Source organism: Mesocricetus auratus, unplaced genomic scaffold (assembly GCF_017639785.1).
Source record: "Mesocricetus auratus isolate SY011 unplaced genomic scaffold, BCM_Maur_2.0 Super-Scaffold_100020, whole genome shotgun sequence".
In the NCBI taxonomy this organism is placed as follows: domain Eukaryota; kingdom Metazoa; phylum Chordata; class Mammalia; order Rodentia; family Cricetidae; genus Mesocricetus; species Mesocricetus auratus.
Window position 1 is genome coordinate 12286115 of NW_024429201.1, and position 20183 is coordinate 12306297.

A 20183-nucleotide genomic window follows, 5' to 3' on the forward strand; every position below is an offset into this window, starting at 1 on the left:
CATATCTTGATCCAGAAGTAGGATGCCTAGAGATCTAACTTGAAATGGTGTTGAGTCTTTTGTAAACCTCGGAGCATGTGAAACACCTCCTCCAGTGAGAACACACTTCCTAATCCTTCCCAAACAGCCCCAAAACTGGGGACAAAGTATTCAAACGTATGAACCATTCTCATTCAAACTACCACATCGCTCATCATGCACAAAGTCCTGGATTTGATCACCGGTACCATATAAACTAGAAGTAATGGCCTGCACCAGTAAGGAGTTCAAGGTCATCCTCACTACAAAGTATGCTCAGTCCAGACTTGGCTATATGGGATCCTACCTAAATAATAAATAAATAAATAAATAAATAAATAAATAAATAAATAATAAATGAAAAATATAGGAAGGCAGTGGTAAGATTATAAATAGGCAGGGGGAAAAGGAGAACGTATCATTCTAGTTCATGGGGGGAAGATAAACAAACCAAGATGCAGGACTGGGCAAGCATGGTAGCACTGAGAAGAGAGCAGTAGGTAAGTCATCTTAAAAAGAATTTACAACAAATAAAGCTGGTAAAGTTTACACTGCAGCTTCGCACTTTGCAATAATTTCTGCCTTCTGGCTTTCAAAATTAAAGTTTGGTAGAGGAATCAATTCAAACTTAGGTGTTAGGAAATGAGTGGGTGATGGGGAAGGTAGTGGTTGAATGTCTCTTCTAAAACTCAAGTTAAAATGTAATTGTCACTGGCTCTGTATTAAGGGCTAGGGGCAAGATTAGAGAGATAGCTCAGTGGTTAAGAGCATTGACTGGTCTTCTAGAGGACTGGGGTTCAATTCCCAGCACCCACATGGCAGCTTACAACCATTTGTAATTCTAAGATCCGACACTCTCACACAGATATGCATCCAGGCAAAACACCAATGCACATAAAATAAAAATTAATTATTGGAAAAAAACGAGATAGGAACTTACAGAGACTCTAAGGGCTATTTTTATGGGAGGGAGTTAGTTATGGAAGAAATTAGTTCCTGGTTTTTGATTAAGAAGAATGTAGCCCTGTTTCTTTTCTCTGTCTCCTCATATGTTCACCTGTCCTGTCACGGTAGCATGCAGTGCTGAGGCTCCGGTAGGCACTAGCACCATATCCTCAACTCCTTGTCATCCAGAACCATTTTTTAAAAGCTTAAAACAGTAAATTACCCACTCTTAGGTATTCTGTTGTAGCAACACAAATGGGCCCATTTGAGAATTTGGCAGGGAGCAGACAGTTATAGAGAACAAAAAGAGTGGAATTTTAAAAGGAAGATGAAGAGCTTTTCTAAAAGCAGGGAGTGTCAATGTTTATAGGAGCAGATGGGAATCCAGTAGAGAAGAGGTGAGATTTTAGAGGATGAAATTCGGATTTGTATCTCCCAAGTGTTTAAAAACATCTAAGAAGTAAACTATAGTTAGATTACACTAGCTTAAAACGTAATGGGTTTGGAATTACTGACTCTCCCAAATAGAGCAGGGCAAACAGAAGACCACAAAAGCAAACAAAGTTTCTGCCAGCCCTATCTACTGAACTTTCTCCACTTTATCCTGAGTCTAGAAGCTTTGTCAAAGTTACTCAGAATAGATAGAAAACCAAATGGAAAAGTTTCAAATCACAGGGTAAATACACACACACACACACACACACACACACACACACACACTGGGCTAGAACTAAAGATACATGATCTGTTTGTGCCTTCATAAAGAAGTAGCGCCTTAGTAGTCACTGTTCTGTTGCTGTGAAGATACATCATGATCAAGGCAACTCATAAAAGATAGCATATAATTGGGGGCTTGCTTACAGTTCCCAATATGAGAGAAAGTGAGAGACTTGGAATGGCATGGGCTTTTGAAACCTCAAAACCTGTCTCCTAGTAGCATATCTCCTCCAACAAGGCCAACGACCTGTTCCTTCTGAATAAACAGTTCTACCAACTAGCGACCAAACATTCAAATATGTGAGCCCATAAGGGCCATTTTCACTCAAACCATCACAAGTAGGTAACTGGTTAAAGTGTCATCTTTGACTGGAAACTTCACTTATTAGTTTAGCAACCTTTTTCCTTGGGTGAATCCTAAAGTTTATTTACAAAAAACACTGATAGATTATTTTCTATCTTTGAAGATTAAGGTAATTGGCTTGGTTGTATTACAATTAGTATAATTTTTAAAATGATTTATTTACTTTTTGTTTTGTTTTTTCGAGACAGGGTTTCTCTCTGGCTTTGGAGGCTGTCCTGGAACTAGCTCTTGTAGACCAGGCTGGTCTCGAACTCACAGAAATCCACCTGTCTCTGGCTCCTGAGTGCTGGCATTAAAGGTGTGCACCACCACCACCCGGCTATTTAATTTTATTTTATGTGCATTGTTGTTTTGATGTTTTACCGTCATGTATATCTGTGTGAGGGTGTCAGATAACTACAGACAGTTGTGAGCTGCCATGTGGGTGTTGGAGATTGAACCTGGGTCCTCTGGAAGATCAAGCAATGGTCTTAACTGCTGAGCCATCTTTCCAGCCCCCGAAATCAGTATACTTTTTTTGGAAACAGTATACTGAGTGTACACAGATTTACATAGCTGGTATTATCCTCTTATCCTGAAATAGTAGGACCAGTGTCAACTAGTCATTTTGTATTACTAGACATAAAATTCTAGTCAGTGATTTGAGAAAAACCTGAGTATTAAAAAAATAGAATGGCGTTACCTTTTAAGGTTTTGTATTATATTTAAATATCAATGCATTATCCCACTTTACTTCACTTACACTCATAAAAACTTTCTATGCTTGGCCAAATGGAAGCTATTTTTCCAGGTTGACCAACTGGTTACCAACCAGTTGAGGACACTGACTCGTGGAACAAATGCTGGGGTGTTTACTATATAATCCTGACAAGAAGAGTAGTTTTTATTAGCTTATTTACTTTTGTTTTGCTTTTGAGTCAGGGTCTCACTATGTAGACCAGGCTAGCCTTATAGAGGACTATCTACTGCTTCCCAAGTGCTGGGTTTAAAGGCGTGCGTCAACATTCCAGGCAAGAGTCTTACAGCATTATGTATCTTAAAGATTTGTTATTAGTTGTTTAGTAGTTCTTGTTAGGGTCATAGTGGTTTTGACAGTGGTTGAAGCACAATCCTTTCTCCAGGATGTGATAGAAACATATATTGATACATATTTTATTAGCTACTCTTCTGAAAGACATGTGGACACAAAGCTCCTGATGGAAATCTTGGTTAAATACATATGTTAGACCAATCATACCCCAAACCAGCCTGTTGGGTATGATTTATCCAGAAAGATCTTTGTGTTTGGTTAGTCAAGTGTCTCGGGCGTTTTTTATGAAACAAGATGATGTATATATTTTTAGAACACCTTTGTAATATGGATTAAAGGTTAAGACTTGATTACATAACCAACAGGATGCAAAGTATGTGTCAGCAGTCATAATAAGACAGTATCTTATGAAGCAACTTTAAATTTAGCAGCTGTATCATTGGATTTCTTTGCCTTCCTGAAAGAATTTACAAGCAAATAGCTAGGTACTTTATACCTTCGCACAGAAACATAAGAGAATGAGCCCTACTATCCAGCAGCCCAGAGTTGTATAATACTACTACTACCACAGAGAAGCAAAAACAAGACAGAAGCAGAACTTTCAATTGGTCCAACCTTGTTTTGAAACAGAAGTCCTGACCTATGATGTCATTTCTGGAACAGAAAAGCAGAAGTCTTTTCTACATTGTTTACTTTTTTTTCTTTTTCTTTCTTTCTTTTTTTTTTTTTTTTTGGCATGGTTTTAAAAGGATCAGAGACCATCTTTTTAAGGAGTTACTTGAACTAACTGCTTCTTGTGTTGAGTTGGAAACTATAGACACACACAAAAAAATGCATTTACACACATATATCCAGCTTCCAAATTCTGAATCTTAAGTATGCATTTTTAATCATTATAGGCAGTTTAACAACAGCCAGGGAAAGTAGATCATGGAAATGTACTCCTTCCACGTGAAGTCTCAATACTAGTTAGTCTCAGGTTTGTTCTTTTTGTAATGGTCTTGAAAATTTTCCAATGGTCTCTTGTCCACTTGTCCCTCTTCTTGGCAGACGCAGGTGTTGGCACTCTCCATGTTGCTGATGCAGTCAGCCCAGTCAGATGACTGCAGAAAACACTCATTATTCAACCGTATTCGAGTCCCTGCTCTGGTTTTGAATCAGAGCTGTTGGCATTATAGACCAGGGCAAATAAATCTTGATGCTACAGCAGCAATAGGCTACCAGGACAGGCCCACTGGATCTTAAGCACAAGTTAGAGGGCTACACAGCGGGGCTTCCCTTTGAATGACAATCAACTGGGAGATAAGGGGCAAAGGAGGAAGGTCTTCATTCCCACTTCGGGTTGAGGACACCTTTTCTTTCCTCCGTAACTGGCCGGGAAGCTTGAACCAGGAATGCCTTGGCCTTAGGAAGGTTACTTGGGCCGGCCACCCCGGAGTGGCACTCGGTTCTGACACCCCCAGAAATACACCGTGGGTCATTCTATCCGCCGGTCCCTTCAGCGCCGCGCCCCAAAAAGCCTCGACAACACGTGGCCCTCAACCCATTCCGGCTTCAGCGTCAAGGCGAAGCCGCGCTGGGAGGCATGGCGAGTAGGCTTCCCGCGCCCCCGTGGCCGCGCTCTGAACCCGACGCGGCGCGGGCCCCGGCACGGGGAGGGGGTTTAGAACCGGCTGACTCCAGGCCGCAGCGGAGCTGGGCGGGGCCGCCTGCAGCCCGAGCGCGCGGGCGCCGGGCAGGAAGACGCGGGCGGCCGTGAGTGCGCAGGCGCGCGGCGCCCCGCCTCCCCAGCGTCGGTCCGGGCGGGCGGCGCGAGCCCTCCCACTCTCCCCCGCGCCGCCTCACGGCTGCGGCCCTCGCTTCAACCCGACGCCCGGCGTGCGCGCCCGCCCGCTCGCCCGCCTTCCCGCCCGCAGGCCCGGGGCCTCCGCCCGCTCGTCCGCCGCCGCTCGCCGCGGCCCCGCTCCTGTTCACGCTGCCTCCCGGGCCGGCGCGGCCGCGGGCCACCGCTGCCCCTCCCGCCGCCATCCCGCCCCCTCCCCGCCTGTTCCGCCCGCCCGCCGCCGCCGCCGCCGCCGCTCCGGATGAGGTGATGGCAACGGCCAACTTCGGCAAGATCCAGATCGGGATTTACGTGGAAATCAAGCGCAGCGATGGTGAGCCGCGCCGGGGCCGGCCGTCCCTTTTGATTGCTCTGCGGGGCTGTGGGGGCGGGAAGGCGGCGGCCCGGGCGCTTTTGTGTGCGGCGTTGTGCGGGTGAGGCGGGCGTGGGGTCCGCCCGGGCGCCGCTGCAGTGCGGGGGTCCGGGCGGGGCCCGTTCCACGATCCTCCCCGGGGACTCCGTTAGGGATGACCGTGCCTCGCGCTCCCTCGGCTCTGCCTTTTACCGGTCTCGGCATCGGTAGCGTGGCGAGGGTGGGAGCGTGAAGATCGGGGGGGGCGGAATTCGGTACCGAGAGACCCGACTGCCATCCAGCCAGAGGCCGATGGGCAGCCATCCGGTTGTTTTTAACGGCTACGCGGTTGTCAGGCCTCTCTGCCTCTCCTCTGCAAGCGTGCTGCTTTCCTTTTTGCTCGTCCCTTTCCTGGGAGAAGGGTGCAGAGAGAGAATGCTGCACTCGGCCATGAAAAGGGGCGGGGGAGCAACGGAAAGAAATGCTCGATACGCTCCGCCAAGGTGATGATACTGAAAAGGATGGAGAGAGGGTGGACGCAGTCCGCTCGAGGCACCACTGAGAGGGTGGGGGTGGGAGACCGGATGTTGATATTTTCACACCCTCGGGATGTAACTGAGAAAAGTGTAAGGCGAGGTGAAGACGCATGTTTAATTCATTTTTTTTTCTTTTGAGACCCGTAGGCTTAGAGACGTTTCTGTGGGTTCCTCTTGGGGGTAAATGTTTTATGTCACTGGCTTCGAAGTGTAAAGTAGAATTCGTTTATAGTGTAAAGGAAATAATGAATACAGGGGATGAAGGAAACTGTTTTCCTTAATTCGAATATTGGAAAACGGATTAGCTAGAATTGAGTTAATTCTTGAATGCATCTGCCTTCTAACCAATTCTTTTTACTTACTTTTGACCTGTTCACCATCCTTTACCCTAGTTGATAAGGGCATGGCTATGGCACCACTTCTTGATTTCCACCAAATTTGACCATTATGCTAGTGATGTGAGTAGATTGGATTTCCTGTTACTTGTATTTGGAAGACCCTGAATGATTAACGATCCTTCCCTCCCTCTTTGCATTTGAGGTACTTTGTGGTAACTGGAAGCATCATTATTTTGTGTACAAAAAAATAAGTAAACTACATTGTAGAGCTGTAGAAGTTACCAAAGGGGTAAGAGATACTTCATTTACTTGGATTGGGGTTTGCTTTATTATTTCTCTGCAGATTACTTTCTTGTAATCATTAATGCTGTTTCGTGCCATTTTAGTTTTTGGTGAATGTGGGTTGGCTGTATATCAACAAATGTAGGATTTATGTGTTAATTTAAAACTTGGAGACATAATAAAATGTAAATTTTTGCAAGTCTTAACTGGCTGTTAACTGAAACCTTCACAAAATAATGTGACAGTTGAGAAGTTCTGTTACAATTTTTTGGAGATGCCATTTTTTAAAATGTATTGGACTTGAAGTAATTTTGATTTTCGTACTTTGGTGATTCTAGGATATAGAATTATAATATTCCTTCTGCCATTAGCTTCAGCCTACACCAGAAATTCTGACATGCAAGATGCTTTATATTCCAAGTCAGAGTAACCTAGACAACATTTTCAAAAGTGACTTCTCACAATAAGTAGTGGGTGTCAGTACATTGCATACTGCCCAAACCTAAGTGCCTTGGATGCAAAAGGGTAAAGGTAGGTAACTTTTAAAAACATTTAAATCTCTTATTTTTGGAGACCTTATGTCTCAGGCTGGCCTTGAACTTGTTTTGTAGCTGAGGACCTTGAATGTCTCCTGCCTCCACCTTCTGAGTGCCAGTTTATGAGGTTCTGGGGATCAAACACTCAATTGAGCTCCACCTTCAGCTCTGAAAAGTGGGTAACCTTTAAAGGAAATAAGCATTCAAAGTGTTTTGCAGTTGGATTTCACATCTAGAATATTCCCCCAAGCTTTCCCTCTTCACTTTAAGGGGGTTGTTTTTGTTCCCTTACTTCTGTAACAGGTCAGTGATTATATAAAATACCAGTGGTCATTGCAATAAATTAAATAAATAAATAAACAAACCTTGTGATTGAATTACCACTGATATCCTGAAACTTGACATCCCAGAGCAAAGAAGGGCCACTCAGCCTGCTGTTAACTGGGCAGTACTGCACTGCATGCATGATCTTTGTCCCTGACAAGCTATGATCATATAGTAAAAGATTCCAAAGGCCAAATCGTAAACCAGAATGGTTTTATTTGTGTGTTGAAGATCCTGCAAAAATTCTAACCCCAGTGAGCCTACACTGATGGTTAAAACCAAACTATCAGTGGGCTTCTGAATTCCTAAGTCATCCTAACTCATCTCATTCATGAGACAGCATATTTCCTTAAGCATTGATACTTAGAACGGTACTGCTTAATAAGTTTTCAGACTGCATAGCTAAAGTGGATGATCATGTGGAGAGTGGAGGCAAGCGAAGATACCCACACTCATTTCAGGCAGAGCCGGGATGTCATAAGATTAAAATACTTAGCAACCTCAGAAACTGCTTGAATATATGTGCATCACTCCACACACCCATATGGGTACCAGTTGAGTGCATTGCTCACTAGTGGATTTTTGTTTTCAAACATTGTGTTAGGGCTGGTGAAAAAGTTCAGCCTGATGACCTGAGTTCAGACTCCAGGATATTCATCATGGGAGGAAGAACCAGTTCTTGCATTATTTTAATTAGCCAGCCATCTGAAATTTTATTAGGAAAGAAAAACCCTCTGTCTGCTCATTTCTGTACTACCACCTTCCCACTGTGACTCCCCTTCCCTGGTGGTCTCTTAGTTCAGGACCCTCAGGTTGAGTTTTCATCATTTGGATTTTGTTTTGTTTTATTATGTCCCCCCTCCAATATTCTAAGGTTAGATGTGGCAGGAATTCAGCTTAAACTCCAGTGATTGCTTTCAATCACAGGTAAACTGGTACGAGATTGGAACGGTTTCTTAAATAGTTACATTTTCTTGCTTATGTCTTACTATTACTTGATTCAGGTCCATTTTAGGATTCAGTGACTCTAAAATCTACAGTTACCCAGATGTGTAGCTAGATAGCCTGATTGGGAAAAAATTGTTTAAAGCTGCACTATTAAAACAAATTCTGTGGTAACAGTAACTGGCTACCCTTTAGGGAACTGGGGGCATGACCAAGAAGTAGTAAATATTTGAAAAGTGCAGCTGAGGTGGCATTAGTCTCTTAGTTGATTTGTTACCTAATGGGATTGTTTTCAATTTGAACTAAAAATCTTGGGAGATTTAACTCTTAATGTTGTACAAATGGAAATTGCGTCATGGGTCAGCATGAGATCACATAGCTTGTTCAGTGGCAGTTAAGAACCTGCTTTGCATAGCAAAAAAACCTGACTACCAAGAATTATAACACAAAAGAGGAATTCTTTGCTCCTTCAGAACTATATATACCGCTGCTTCCTGCAGCCTGGTCAGTATGTAGAAATTGTGTCTCATTCATGGAAAAAGCACTACAGAGCATTGTGTAGAGCCACATTGTAATAAATAATAGTTACTAGAGTGTCACAAGACCCAAAATTGTGGAGAAAAAGATGCCCATTTCTTAATTAAACACTGAGAAACAGTGTCTTTATTAAAGCATCTGAAAAGCAGAGAAGATGGGGATTTCAGAGGGCCGTCAGGAATGCTGGAGTTTGGGGCAGACAGGCTCACAGACATTTTTAAATGACCCATTCTTTACATGCTTTGTCAGTTATCATTTTACTAGTTCATCCTTACTCGCCATTTTATAGGCTTCTGATGAATAGAGTCACAATTTAAATAATTAAAAATGGGCAGTATAAGAATGCAATAGTAATTATGTGACTGTTGTGGGAGTAGGTTAGAATGTGTGGTTTTTGTAGATTGGTAATTTCCTCTTGCAGGTGACTAAGATGGTATTGCTTTGGTGTTAGGCATAGTTTTCTGATTGCTTCTAAACGTATTATCTGATTGGGTTCTCACAGGGGCTAATAAGCAGAGTAAGATGCATCATTTTATGAGTGCAGAATCAGAATTTGCCAAGCTCATATGATTAAAAAAGGACAGCCTGGTCAGATGTTAGTGTTATTGATGATAGGAAGCTTTATACTTTGTGAATATTAATTTTCTTTTTGAGACACACAAATTCCCACTATTACCATCAAAGGAATTTACAGAACTATCAATTTGTAACATAGCTTATATTTGCCAAATTGGTAAGATCAGATTCTAACACTTTATCATTTATAAAGGTAAAGAGTTAACAACTGAAGGTTTTAAAAAGTCACTTTTTGCTTCCACTGAGTATCACAAAAAGGTACGAGTCTCTATGTTTATTGTTGCGCTCCGTTTTCTGACAGATTGTAGGGAAAGGTAAATGAACTTGAGGATAGGGTCTTATCCTCTATACCTCATTGTTTGTGTGCAAACGAGCATTTCCAGTGAAACACACTAAGCATGTTTAATGAAAAACTGAAGTAGACCTAAGAAGGGAAGCGCACTGGCTGCCCTTCCAGAGGACTTGGTTTCAACTCCTGGCACCACATGGCAGCTTTTAACAGGCTATAGTCCAGTTCCAGGGGATGCAACACCCTCTTCTTGCTTCCACAGGCACCAGGAGCGCATGTGGACATGAACACACATGCAGGGAAAACACCCGTATACTTTACACACAGAGGTAAATTTTTAAAAAAGACTTTAAAAATAGACATTAGTGTTTTGTCATACTAAACAGTAAGTACTTAGGGATTCATAGATGCTGTGAGTGCTGTGCCACATAGATAACATAGAGAGCCAAGTAAATTCAAATTAATGGACAGTGGGATCCTGTCTAGTGAAAACACAATTAATGGTATATCACCTGATTGCTGGTTAATTGTCTTAGCTTTTTGTTGTATTCAGAGAGTAAAATGAGGAAGCAAATGTCTTTCTTCAAAGTCATACTTCATCTGGGGATGTAGCTCCGTGGTAGAGTACAAGATGTTGGGTTCGATCTTAAGCACATATTTCCAGGACTGAGAGCGTTGATCAGTGGTAGAGCATTTGCAGGGCCATGGGTTCAGCTTGCCTAGGTCTTTCTTATTTTTTGATAATATTTTTCTCTTTGTGCATTATAATAGTAAAACTTGCAAATTCAAACACTGGTAGAGTGTGAAGTATTATGGAATATAGACCTTAAATGACTGTGGTATATCAAAAATAATAAAAATATCCCATTTCTGTGTTTTAATGATAGATTTCATTAAGTTATTCCAAATCCTACAGTTATGTGTAAAAATGGAATGAATAAAGCCCTAACAAAGAAACCAATCTTTTTATAGTGTGACTAGCACTAACAGACGCATGCTATTCTCTGTATGCATCTTTACTTTTTTAGAGTTAGACTCCAGGTACACTCCCTGTGTGCCTCATGCTAGGCTTTCCTCAGGAACCCACATTCAGTTTAATACAGCACACTCATTCTTGATAGCCCTTGCTAGTTAGATGAATTGCTGTTACTTGCCACTAGTGACCTGTTTTGTTTTGTTTTTGTTTTTTCTAATTTTTAACCTTTGTTCTAATTTGAAAAGGTGTAATGTACTCAAGTTCTGGCAGACCATTGGCTCCTAACAGCTGGTTTTTCTTTGGAGAACCCGAGTTGGAATCCTTATAGACACAGACTAAGGACGTAGGACATGGAAGTAGGTAGTGCATTCTAGCAGCTGCTCATCCTTCAGTGTGGTTTGAGAATAGACTCCCTTTACAGTGTTGCCAAGTACTTCCCTGTTATGTTTTATTTACTTTCAACAAAATTCCCTCTATGTAAATTTATTTTTCGAGACAGGGTTTCTCTGTATTGTTTTGGAGACTGTCCTGGAACTTGATCTGTAGGAATTCACAGAGATTCACCTGCCTCTGCCTTCCGTTGTGCCACCAACGCCTGGCATAAAATTATTACTATTTATTTGTTTATTTATTTTTTGGTTTTTCGAGACAGGGTTTCTCTGTATTGTTTTCGAGGCTGTCGGTCCAGCCTGGCCTCGAACTCACAGAGATCCACCTGCCTCTGCCTCCCGAGTGCTGGGATTAAAGGCGTGCACCACCACCGCCCAGCAAGTAAATTTATTTTTTAAGATAGGATCAAGAAGGAGTATGTGTATAGTTACATTTGTTGAGTGATCATGACTTTTGATGAACAAACCTATTAGCTTTTGTCTTCTACACTGCTGTTTAACTTCAGTTTCTTTTTTAAGAAGTTGATCCAACCCCCCTGAATGTGGTGTCAGTGAGGAGGCCTCAGCAATCTCTGGGTCCTTGGGTAGTAGATCAGTGTTTACCATGTGTATAATTGAACTTTAGGAGCCCATTCCATATGGAGGGAAACTCTCTTAGCCTGGACACGTGGGGAAGGGCCTAGGCCCTGCCCCAAATGAAGTGACAGACTCTGGGGATCCCCCTCCCTGGGGAATGGTGTGATGATTGGGTGGGGGGCTGAGAGGGTTGGTAGAGAGGCAAGGGAGGAGGGGTGAGGGGTAGGAGAGGGAGCTGGGATCGACATGTGAAACAAGCATGTTTCTAATTTAAATTAAAAAAAATGTTGAGGAAAAAAAAAGTTGATCCAAGCAGGAAGATCTCTGCATATTGGAGGCCAGCCAGGCTGTAAAGTGAGACCCAATGTCAGAGTTTTCTAGAAGTCATGTGTTGCTTTTGATATCTGAAGAGATTTAGCATTTATGCCATTTGCTGAAGGTGTACCATACAGTATTAGATTTTCATGACAGCCTGTAAGGCAGCCAGATGGTGTCATCCCCACTTTACAAAAGAGGAACCAAGCTTCATACAGATTCTAGTGTGGACCAGGTTTGTGACCCTTTATATTCAGGAAAGTAGGATTTCCTAATGAACGGTACCTGGCTAGACTTCATGAACAGGAAAATGTAAATAGTGAAGGATATATTGGTGGCAACCTTCTGGGCTTACTGAGCTGGAGACACAGGGCGCCCTTGTTGACAAAGAGAATTTCAGATGGGACTGGAAGGGTGAGAGATGAAGGACACAAGGAAAGGGGGGAGGAGGAGACCTGGAGCATCTGCTAAAGACTTGGAAACAAAGGTAAGGTAAGCATCTTGGAATTAGTTTCTAGGACACTTGGAAAGTGCGGTAGGGCTTAATCTCCTGAAAGCTGTAATAGGAGTTAGCCAATGACTAGTGATAGATTAGAGAGACAGAACTACAGAAAATGAGAATTAGCTTGGGTAAGATTGCATCAGTCTAGGAGGTGAACAATGGTTCAGATCAGATGAGATGAAAATATGGCAGGAAGAACCTGTGTTATGTAGTAGTTTTACTTGGGGAGGAACTTCACATTCAGAAGTGCAGCTTATAAAAATCTCCTTAGCTTTGTTTAATCAAGCTAATCCTATTCATGAATACAATGTAGAGTACTTTAAAGCCTGAATGCATTGTAACATCAAAGAGACAAACTGGCCTTTTTTGCCACTGATATCTTAAAAGTAAATGAGTTTAAGGTATGGGGCACTTCTAGCAAATGGTAACATGCAACAAGGTTTACTTAAGCTTTAACAAATTGCTTTGTCTTAAGACGGAGCCAAGACTGGCAGAATTACTGGAATAGAATATAAAGGAAGAATGATAACAAAAACAAAAAAACCTTAGTTTTATCTCTCTAAAAATAAAATACTAATTTATTTTATGTGTATAGGTATTTTGTCTGCCTATATGTCTGCACACCAGAAGAGGGCAGAGGATCCCTTGGAACTACAGTTATAGGTAGCCTTGTGCTGCCAAGTGGGTTTTGGAAATTGAACTCAGGACCTCTGCAAGAGCAGCCAGTGCTCTTAACTGCTAAGTCCTCTCTCAGTCACTTAAAAGCTAAAATATTTCCATTCTTGAAGTGGGCCTGGGGGTGTGACTCAGTTGCAGAGTGCATGCTTGGTCCCTGTAAGCTTTATGATTAAAGTCCCCTGTCCTCTGCACCCATACACTGGCTGCCTTTCCTTACCTTTTCTTTGTTCTTATTTTCATCCTATGTTTTCCTACGCTGGCATTTGCCTAGTCTCCTCTTCCTTAAGATTCTGAATACCTATTCAGTGTTTAGGATGTCTTAATTACCATTTGAAATGACTTAGAAAGGGATATATGAATAAAAGGATTTGGGGGCAGTGAAATTCTGGACAAAATAATGGGCATTTTCTTATATCTATAGAAATTATATCACAAGCCGGGCGTTGGTGGCGCATGCCTTTAATCCCAGCACTCTTAGGGCAGAGGCAGGCGGATCTCAGTGAGTTCGAGGTCAGCCTGGTCTACAGAGAGCCACGACAGTCTCCAAAACAATACAGTGAAACCCTGGCTCGAAAAACAAAAAAAGTGTGTGTGTGTGTGTGTAAACTTTGTCTAGGCCTCCTTTGAAAATAATGGGCCAATGAATGATAATCTGTAATACTCCAAGAATAAAGATGAATTAAACCATGGAATTCAGGTTTGCATTTATTTTTTAAAGATTTTTTTTTTTTTGGTTTTATGAGACAGGGTTTCTCTGTTTTGGAGGCTGTCGGTCCAGCCTGGCCTCGAACTCACAGAGATCCACCTGTCTCTGCCTCCCGAGTGCTGGGATTAAAGGCGTGCGCCACCAACGCCCGGCTAAAGAATTTTTTATAATTTATATTTTACATATTTTTAATATATTAGTATTCTATCTGCATGTATGACTTTATGTCAGAAGAGGGCATCAGACCCTACTGTAGATGGTTGTGAGGCACCATGTGGTTGCTGGGAATTGAACTCAGGACCTCTGGAAGGAAGATCAGTCAAGTGCTCTTAACCACCGAGCCATCTCTCCAGCCCCCTGCTTTTTTACTTTTAAGGCCGACTCTCATGTATGCTATGCTAGACTGGCTTTACTTGAACTCACTTTACTTGTAATGGAGGATGAACTTAAAGTGCTAGGATTATGGGTATGTGTTACTATATCCTATTTATCTAGTTCTAAGAATTGAACACGATAGGCCATTGCTTTTCTGGTTTTCTGCATTCTAGGCAGTTACCCTATCAATTGAGCTATACCCCAGCACTAGATTTTTTTAAATCATACTTAGTCTATTGCTAATAAGAGAGTTGGGTTTGCTAACAACGATAATTTTAAATAAGCTGTGTAATGCAATGTAAAGGACTCAGATATATTTGACAACCGTAATTAATAATATTTCAGCCTATGAGTTTATAGTTCAGATATTATGATGAATGCCCAAGCATTGTGTCTTTGATCATCACCCTTGAGATTGACCAATATTGAATATAAATTGGTTGAACAATAGCAGATCTTTGCTCTAAGATGTAGGCACATGAACTCTTATTTTGTTTAAGTTTGGGGTGCAAATAGCTTTAAAGTTGTGTGGAATTTTGTTTTTGTTTTGTTTCATCTGTGTTGTTGCAACAGTTTCTGGAAGCCTCTCCACCTGTGGTTAGCTAGTGTTTCTTAGTGAGCCTGAACAGTCTAGCCCACCTGCTAGCATCATTCTTGCCACTTATTTTGAATTACAGGCTACTCACATGCTGGGTAACTCTTCTTTCTCTTTTTGGCCATTGTTAAACTTCTTACCCTTTTCATTCCTACATAGGATGAATCCAATCTTTATACACTGTGTCCCCTCTGTTTATTCTGTCAGAATGCTCATGAGCATGTATTAACCATTTAATTTTGTCTGATTGGACTCGGAGTCTACTCTATCCCTACTGTCTAGCAGATTGCCTCTACAAAGATTGCTGAGCCAGTGATTAAATGAAATAGTTATGCTACTCTTTCTGTACAAGCTTTGACATTCTAAAAAAGTCGATTTGTGTTGCTCAACTCCATGCATAATTTGTATGACATGACAAACTGGTGTGTACTATTGCTCTTAATGAATACTTTAATTTTTAAAGTGTAATTACCTATTTAGATTAGCAATATAGTTCCATGGTTAAGCACTAAGTACCAGATAGAACGTGCAACTATTAAAATCTCCATCCTTTACCCACACCCATTTGTCCTTCCAGTAGACAGTATTACCAACTTCTCCTTTAGTGCAGAGCTTTGTCTTTCATGAAAGTGTGTCTGTGTATCTATCTGTCTATCTGTCTGTCTATATCTGCAATATAGATATGTTCTGTTTAATTATGTACTTCCCTACATAATAACTGTATAAAATGATTATAATTTAGTTTAATTTTGGAGACAGAATCATTACTCTGCCATGTAGCTCAGGGCTGGCCAAGAACTTGTGATGGTCCTTTGCCTCTACTTCACCCAGTGCTGGAAATGGGTGGGGCTTCCCCTCCCCTCCTTTGGAGTATTTGAGCACATAGTCTCATTCTTCCTCATGATTATATTTTGGTAGTAACTGAATATACCAGAGTTTTACTTACTTGTCTTTTATTGATATGTATACTAGTGTTTCATTTGCAACTACTGTTGAAGGGAGTTGTATGCATGTGCCATGGTGTGCATGTGGGGTTAGAAGACAAATTGGGAAAGTTGGTTCTGTCCTTCCATTGTGTGGTTCTTTCCATTCCAACTCAGGTTGTCAGGCTTGATGGCAAGTGCTTTGCTTTTACCCACTTTCTCCATCTTGCTGGCCATTTCTTTTTCTAATTTTAAAAAAATCAGTAGGGATTAAAATCCTTGAAAGGATCAAAGAATAGTTTCATTGTAGTTTGCTGGAACTTGTCCATCTGCCTTCCACAAAGCCAGACTTTCCTTGCTGTCTGCAAAGCACCTGCTTGTCAGACCTTCATCTGACTTCCTTCAAGCCACTGTTCTTACTCTAACCTGAACTGGGAGCAGAATTTGATGGTTCCTTCTCTTTCCTTTTGAAATACCGTCCCCAATTGTGTTCTAAGACTATTCTGGGTTTTCTTTGTCTCTGGCAATTACCTGTACTGCTACCATTAGTCACCTTACCCAGACAGCTTGAAACCTGAGACTTTTATACTCGATGTCTGTGATCACCTTAAGCTTTTAAATGCTATGTGGATCAGTGTTTTTAAATTTTTATTATTATTGTTATTGTTATTACACCCAAATAGTCTTTTTTTTTTTTTTTTTTTGGTTTTTTTCTAGACAGGGTTTCTCTGTGGCTTTGGAGGCTGTCCTGGGACTCGCTTGGTAGTCCAGGCTGGTCTCGAACTCACAGAGATCCGCCTGCCTCTGCCTCCCTAGTGCTGGGATTAAAGGCGTGCGCCACCAACGCCCGGCCCCAAATAGTCTTGTTGGCATTTTTTCCACTCGTCACTCCCTCCTAGTGAAAATTTAATACCATAGATATCTGTTATCTGTTCATCTCTTCATGTGTGTGGCCCTTGGGAATGTTTAATATCTGATACATCTTCTCCTGAGCCATTTTTTCACCCCTAGATAGATAACTCCAAACTTGATATGTACAAAATAAAACTCAATAGCGTGATGTTAGCCTTTCTGTCCACATTGAGTGTCTGTGAGTCCATTTTGTGTATCTTTTGCTTTAGATGTGTATAATTTTGTATTCTGTAGCTTTAAATTTTTTTAAAGATTTAAAAAAATTTTATGTATGCCAGTGTTCTATCTGCATGTACACCTGCACATCAGAAGAGGGCTTCAGATCTCATTACAGATGGTTATGAGCCACCATGTGGTTGCTGGGAATTGAACTCAGGACTTCTGGAAGAGCAGTCAATGCTCTTAACCTCTGCAGTAACTATTTAAGAACTTGAAGGAATGGCTCTTGTCTTGATGTGGCCAGACAGTTGCTTAACCACTACTGCCACAGAATTCCATTGGTAGCGTAAAAGAGATTGTGATGAGAAATGGAGAAAGTAGTGACTTTGTAATGAGTGTTATATAAGATGTGTTTACGCTCAAGAGAAGATACCTCTATGTAGCTGGTACTTGAGTGGAATTTCCTTTGAGTAAGAATTTGCTCAGTATATTCAGCAGAACATCTGTGAAGGCAGCTCTTCAACAGAATGTGTTGTTTTAACACACATTGGTGTGTAAAATTCTGGTGTTGTAAAGAACAACCTTTTGCCTTAACAGATAGATTTTGGATATTTTATCACAGAGGGACGTGTGCAGATGTCCTTTAAAGTTCCCACGTGTTTAGATTTACTTAGTGACTCTTCCTTAGTTTGGAAGCTTTATGAAGTGATTCAAATTTTTTATGTATTGTGTGTACAGTTGAATGTGTGCCAGAGCATGCTTGTAGAGGTTACAGAACAACTTTGTGGAGTAAATTTTCTCTTCCCACCTTTAGGAATATTCTGACAGTGGAGCTGAAATAGTGTGGTAGAATATAATTTAAAGTGTGTGACTTTTAATTTTGCTGTATTTGTTTAACTCTGTGAAGCTGTGATTTTTTTTTTTTTGCCTGTCTAAAACACCTGATTGGGCTAATAAAGCGCTGAACAGCCAATAGCGAGCAGGAGTAAGGATGGGCGGGGCTGGCAGGCAGAGAGGGAGGATAAATAGAAGAAGTGAGGAAGAGGGGAGCAGCAAGAGAACAAGGAGAGGAGGATGTCAGGGGTCACCAAGCCAGCCAGCAAGCCACAGAGTAAGAAGTAAAGTAAGTTATACAGAAGTAGTAAAGATAAAAGCCCAGAGGTAGAATGTAGTTGGGCTAATGTAAGACAAGAAAAGCTGGCTAGAAACAAGCCAAGCTAAGATCGACCATTCGTAAGTAAGAATAAGCCTCCATATGTGATTTATTGGGGTGCTGGGTGGAGGCCCTTTCAGAAAGACAAAAAAAAAAAGGCCAAAAGAGTAAAGAATAAAAAAGTCATAACAAATGGTAATGCTTCCTTGTCAACACGTTAGGTGAACATTTTAGGGCTTTAAAGCAAAGTTGTTTTTTATTCTTTCATCTGTAAACATAATCATTTTAGGATTTGAGCATTTCTCTTTACAGTTTACTTTTGGTGCTTTTAAATCTTCACTTACCAATTTCAAATATGCAAAACATTAGGGAATTACAGTGATTTAATACCTTTTGGGGGGAGGGTCAAGACAGGGTTTCTATGTAGTTTTGTAACCTGTCCCGGAACTCCCTCTGTAGACCAGGGTGGCCTCGAACTTAAGAGATCTGCCTGCCTCTGCCTCCCAAGTACTGGTATTAAAGGCCTGCGCCACCACCACCTAGCAATTTAATACCTTTTAAAGAACTTTCCAATGAATTCTGCCAAATAATTCTTCTGCTGTAGAGTGCATTTCAGTTATCCCAGAACAGCAAACAGGAAACCCCTCTGAGGTCACCCCAAAGGTACTGAGCAATTAATTTTTATATCCCTTCTCAAAACAGTGGGCTGACGATGAAAAAAGATTGGAAGAAAATAATTTGTCTGCAATATGGGTAAAAGTGTATCTTGTTTTAAAGATAGCTTTTCTTCAGGAAAATCTAAGCTGTATTTGTGTCTCCTTTTCCACCTGGTAGCAAAATATAAGATTTATGCACGAAGCCTAAGAAAGGCCATGCTAGAGCTTTTAAATTTGGTAATAACAGAAACGTAAGTGTGATGAGCCAAAATAGAAAGAACTCTATGTCTGGCAAAGTCCCATTCCCTAGGGATTTATTAAATAACATCCGTACAGTTACCAGTGTCAACTGACACATTATTTTCTCTTCTGTAATGGCGCCTTCCTCTAGTAAAGCTGTTGATGGTGTAATATTTATAGCAGTCCTGAGTAAGGGTTCTCTCTTCATTGCTTAGATGAATTAGCAAAGTTGGTATCAGCTTGAGAGTTTGATTTAGGCTGCACCTGCCTACTCATCTCTTCCTGTATCCTCTGATAATTCAGCTGATTCCTTTCTAGCCTTTTACCTCTCAGGAACAAATCTGTGTTTACTGTTAGAGCATAAACAGCTGTTGGGCAGTTAATGAACAAAATGCAATGTTTGACTATTACTGTGTACTTAAGGTTTGTTTTTTTGTTTTGTTTTGTTTTGTTTTTTTGGTTTTACGAGACAAGGTTTCTCTGCATTGTTTTGGAGGCTGTCGGTCCAGCCTGGCCTCAAACTCACAGAGATCTGCCTGCCTCTGCCTCTGCCTCCCGAGTGCTGGGATTAAAGGCGTGCGCCACCACCGCCCGGCGGTTTTTCATTTTCTAAATGATGCTTTTGCAACCTCCTTGGTGTTTTCAGTCTTTCTGTTCAAACATAATATTTAGTAATCTCTTTCTCCAACATTCTCCTCTGTTGTTAATGATAGTAGATCATTGTATTGAACTTTGCTAGCAACGGGTTATCATTATGTTTCCAAAGGAACATGCTTTTCAGAGTCAGTTGAAGAAAGGAATTTTATCTCCTTAAAAAAAAGAAGTCTTGAGACAGACTTCCTTAGTCCAAAACAAAACACACACACAAAAAAAACAAACAAACGAAACACCAAAAACCAAAAAACCTAATGTAAAATATTTTGCTATGACTCAAAAAGATGCACTCAGACATTTGAATTTATATTCCACACTGGCAGTTGTTCTAAATATAAACTTGATTAGAATCAATCTCACTTGTAATATGAGAGGCCAGACTTGTCATCCCAATACTCAGGAGGCTGTGGCAGGGAGATTTCATGCTCATGCAGCCTTGACTAGAGCAAAAAATAGTAAAGAAGAAAAGGGAGTGATAAGACAGTGTTTAACAAGTCACACAGTACAAAGTGACAGAGTGTTGAGGTCTGTGCCTTCTAAGATAATGTATCAGGATTCTTGTGGTGGGGACTTCACTTTTGAAGAGGGCTCTTTCAGATAGTTAACTGTTTACCAACTGCTGAGTAACACTCCCTCTGGAGACAGCTAGGCATTTAATCCTAGTAGGTAGTTATAGAATTAAAGCTTTATAATAAAAATTACTTTTTGTTGGAAGAATGGATATTTCTGCATGCTTTCCTTCTCTCCTGCCTGAGGCACAGAA

At 41.1% G+C, this 20183-nt stretch overlaps 1 protein-coding gene across 7 annotated transcripts in view; it reads left to right on the forward strand.

Moving 5' to 3' along the window:
- The first annotated feature begins 5082 nt into the window (after window positions 1-5082).
- Kif2a (kinesin family member 2A) overlaps window positions 5083-20183 on the forward strand; it is a 59552-nt gene continuing 44451 nt past the window's right edge. For 3 of the 7 annotated variants that reach the window (XM_005065564.4, XM_005065565.4, XM_005065566.4), the window contains exon 1: window positions 5084-5230. In XM_005065564.4, coding sequence (XP_005065621.1) covers window positions 5167-5230 — 64 coding nt within the window. In that variant the 5' untranslated portion in view covers window positions 5084-5166. Of the gene's footprint in view, window positions 5231-5542; window positions 5752-17830; window positions 17955-20183 lie in introns of those variants that run through there. The other 4 variants (XM_013126143.3, XM_040729113.1, XM_021236302.2 and 1 more) reach the window with 4 other exon arrangements.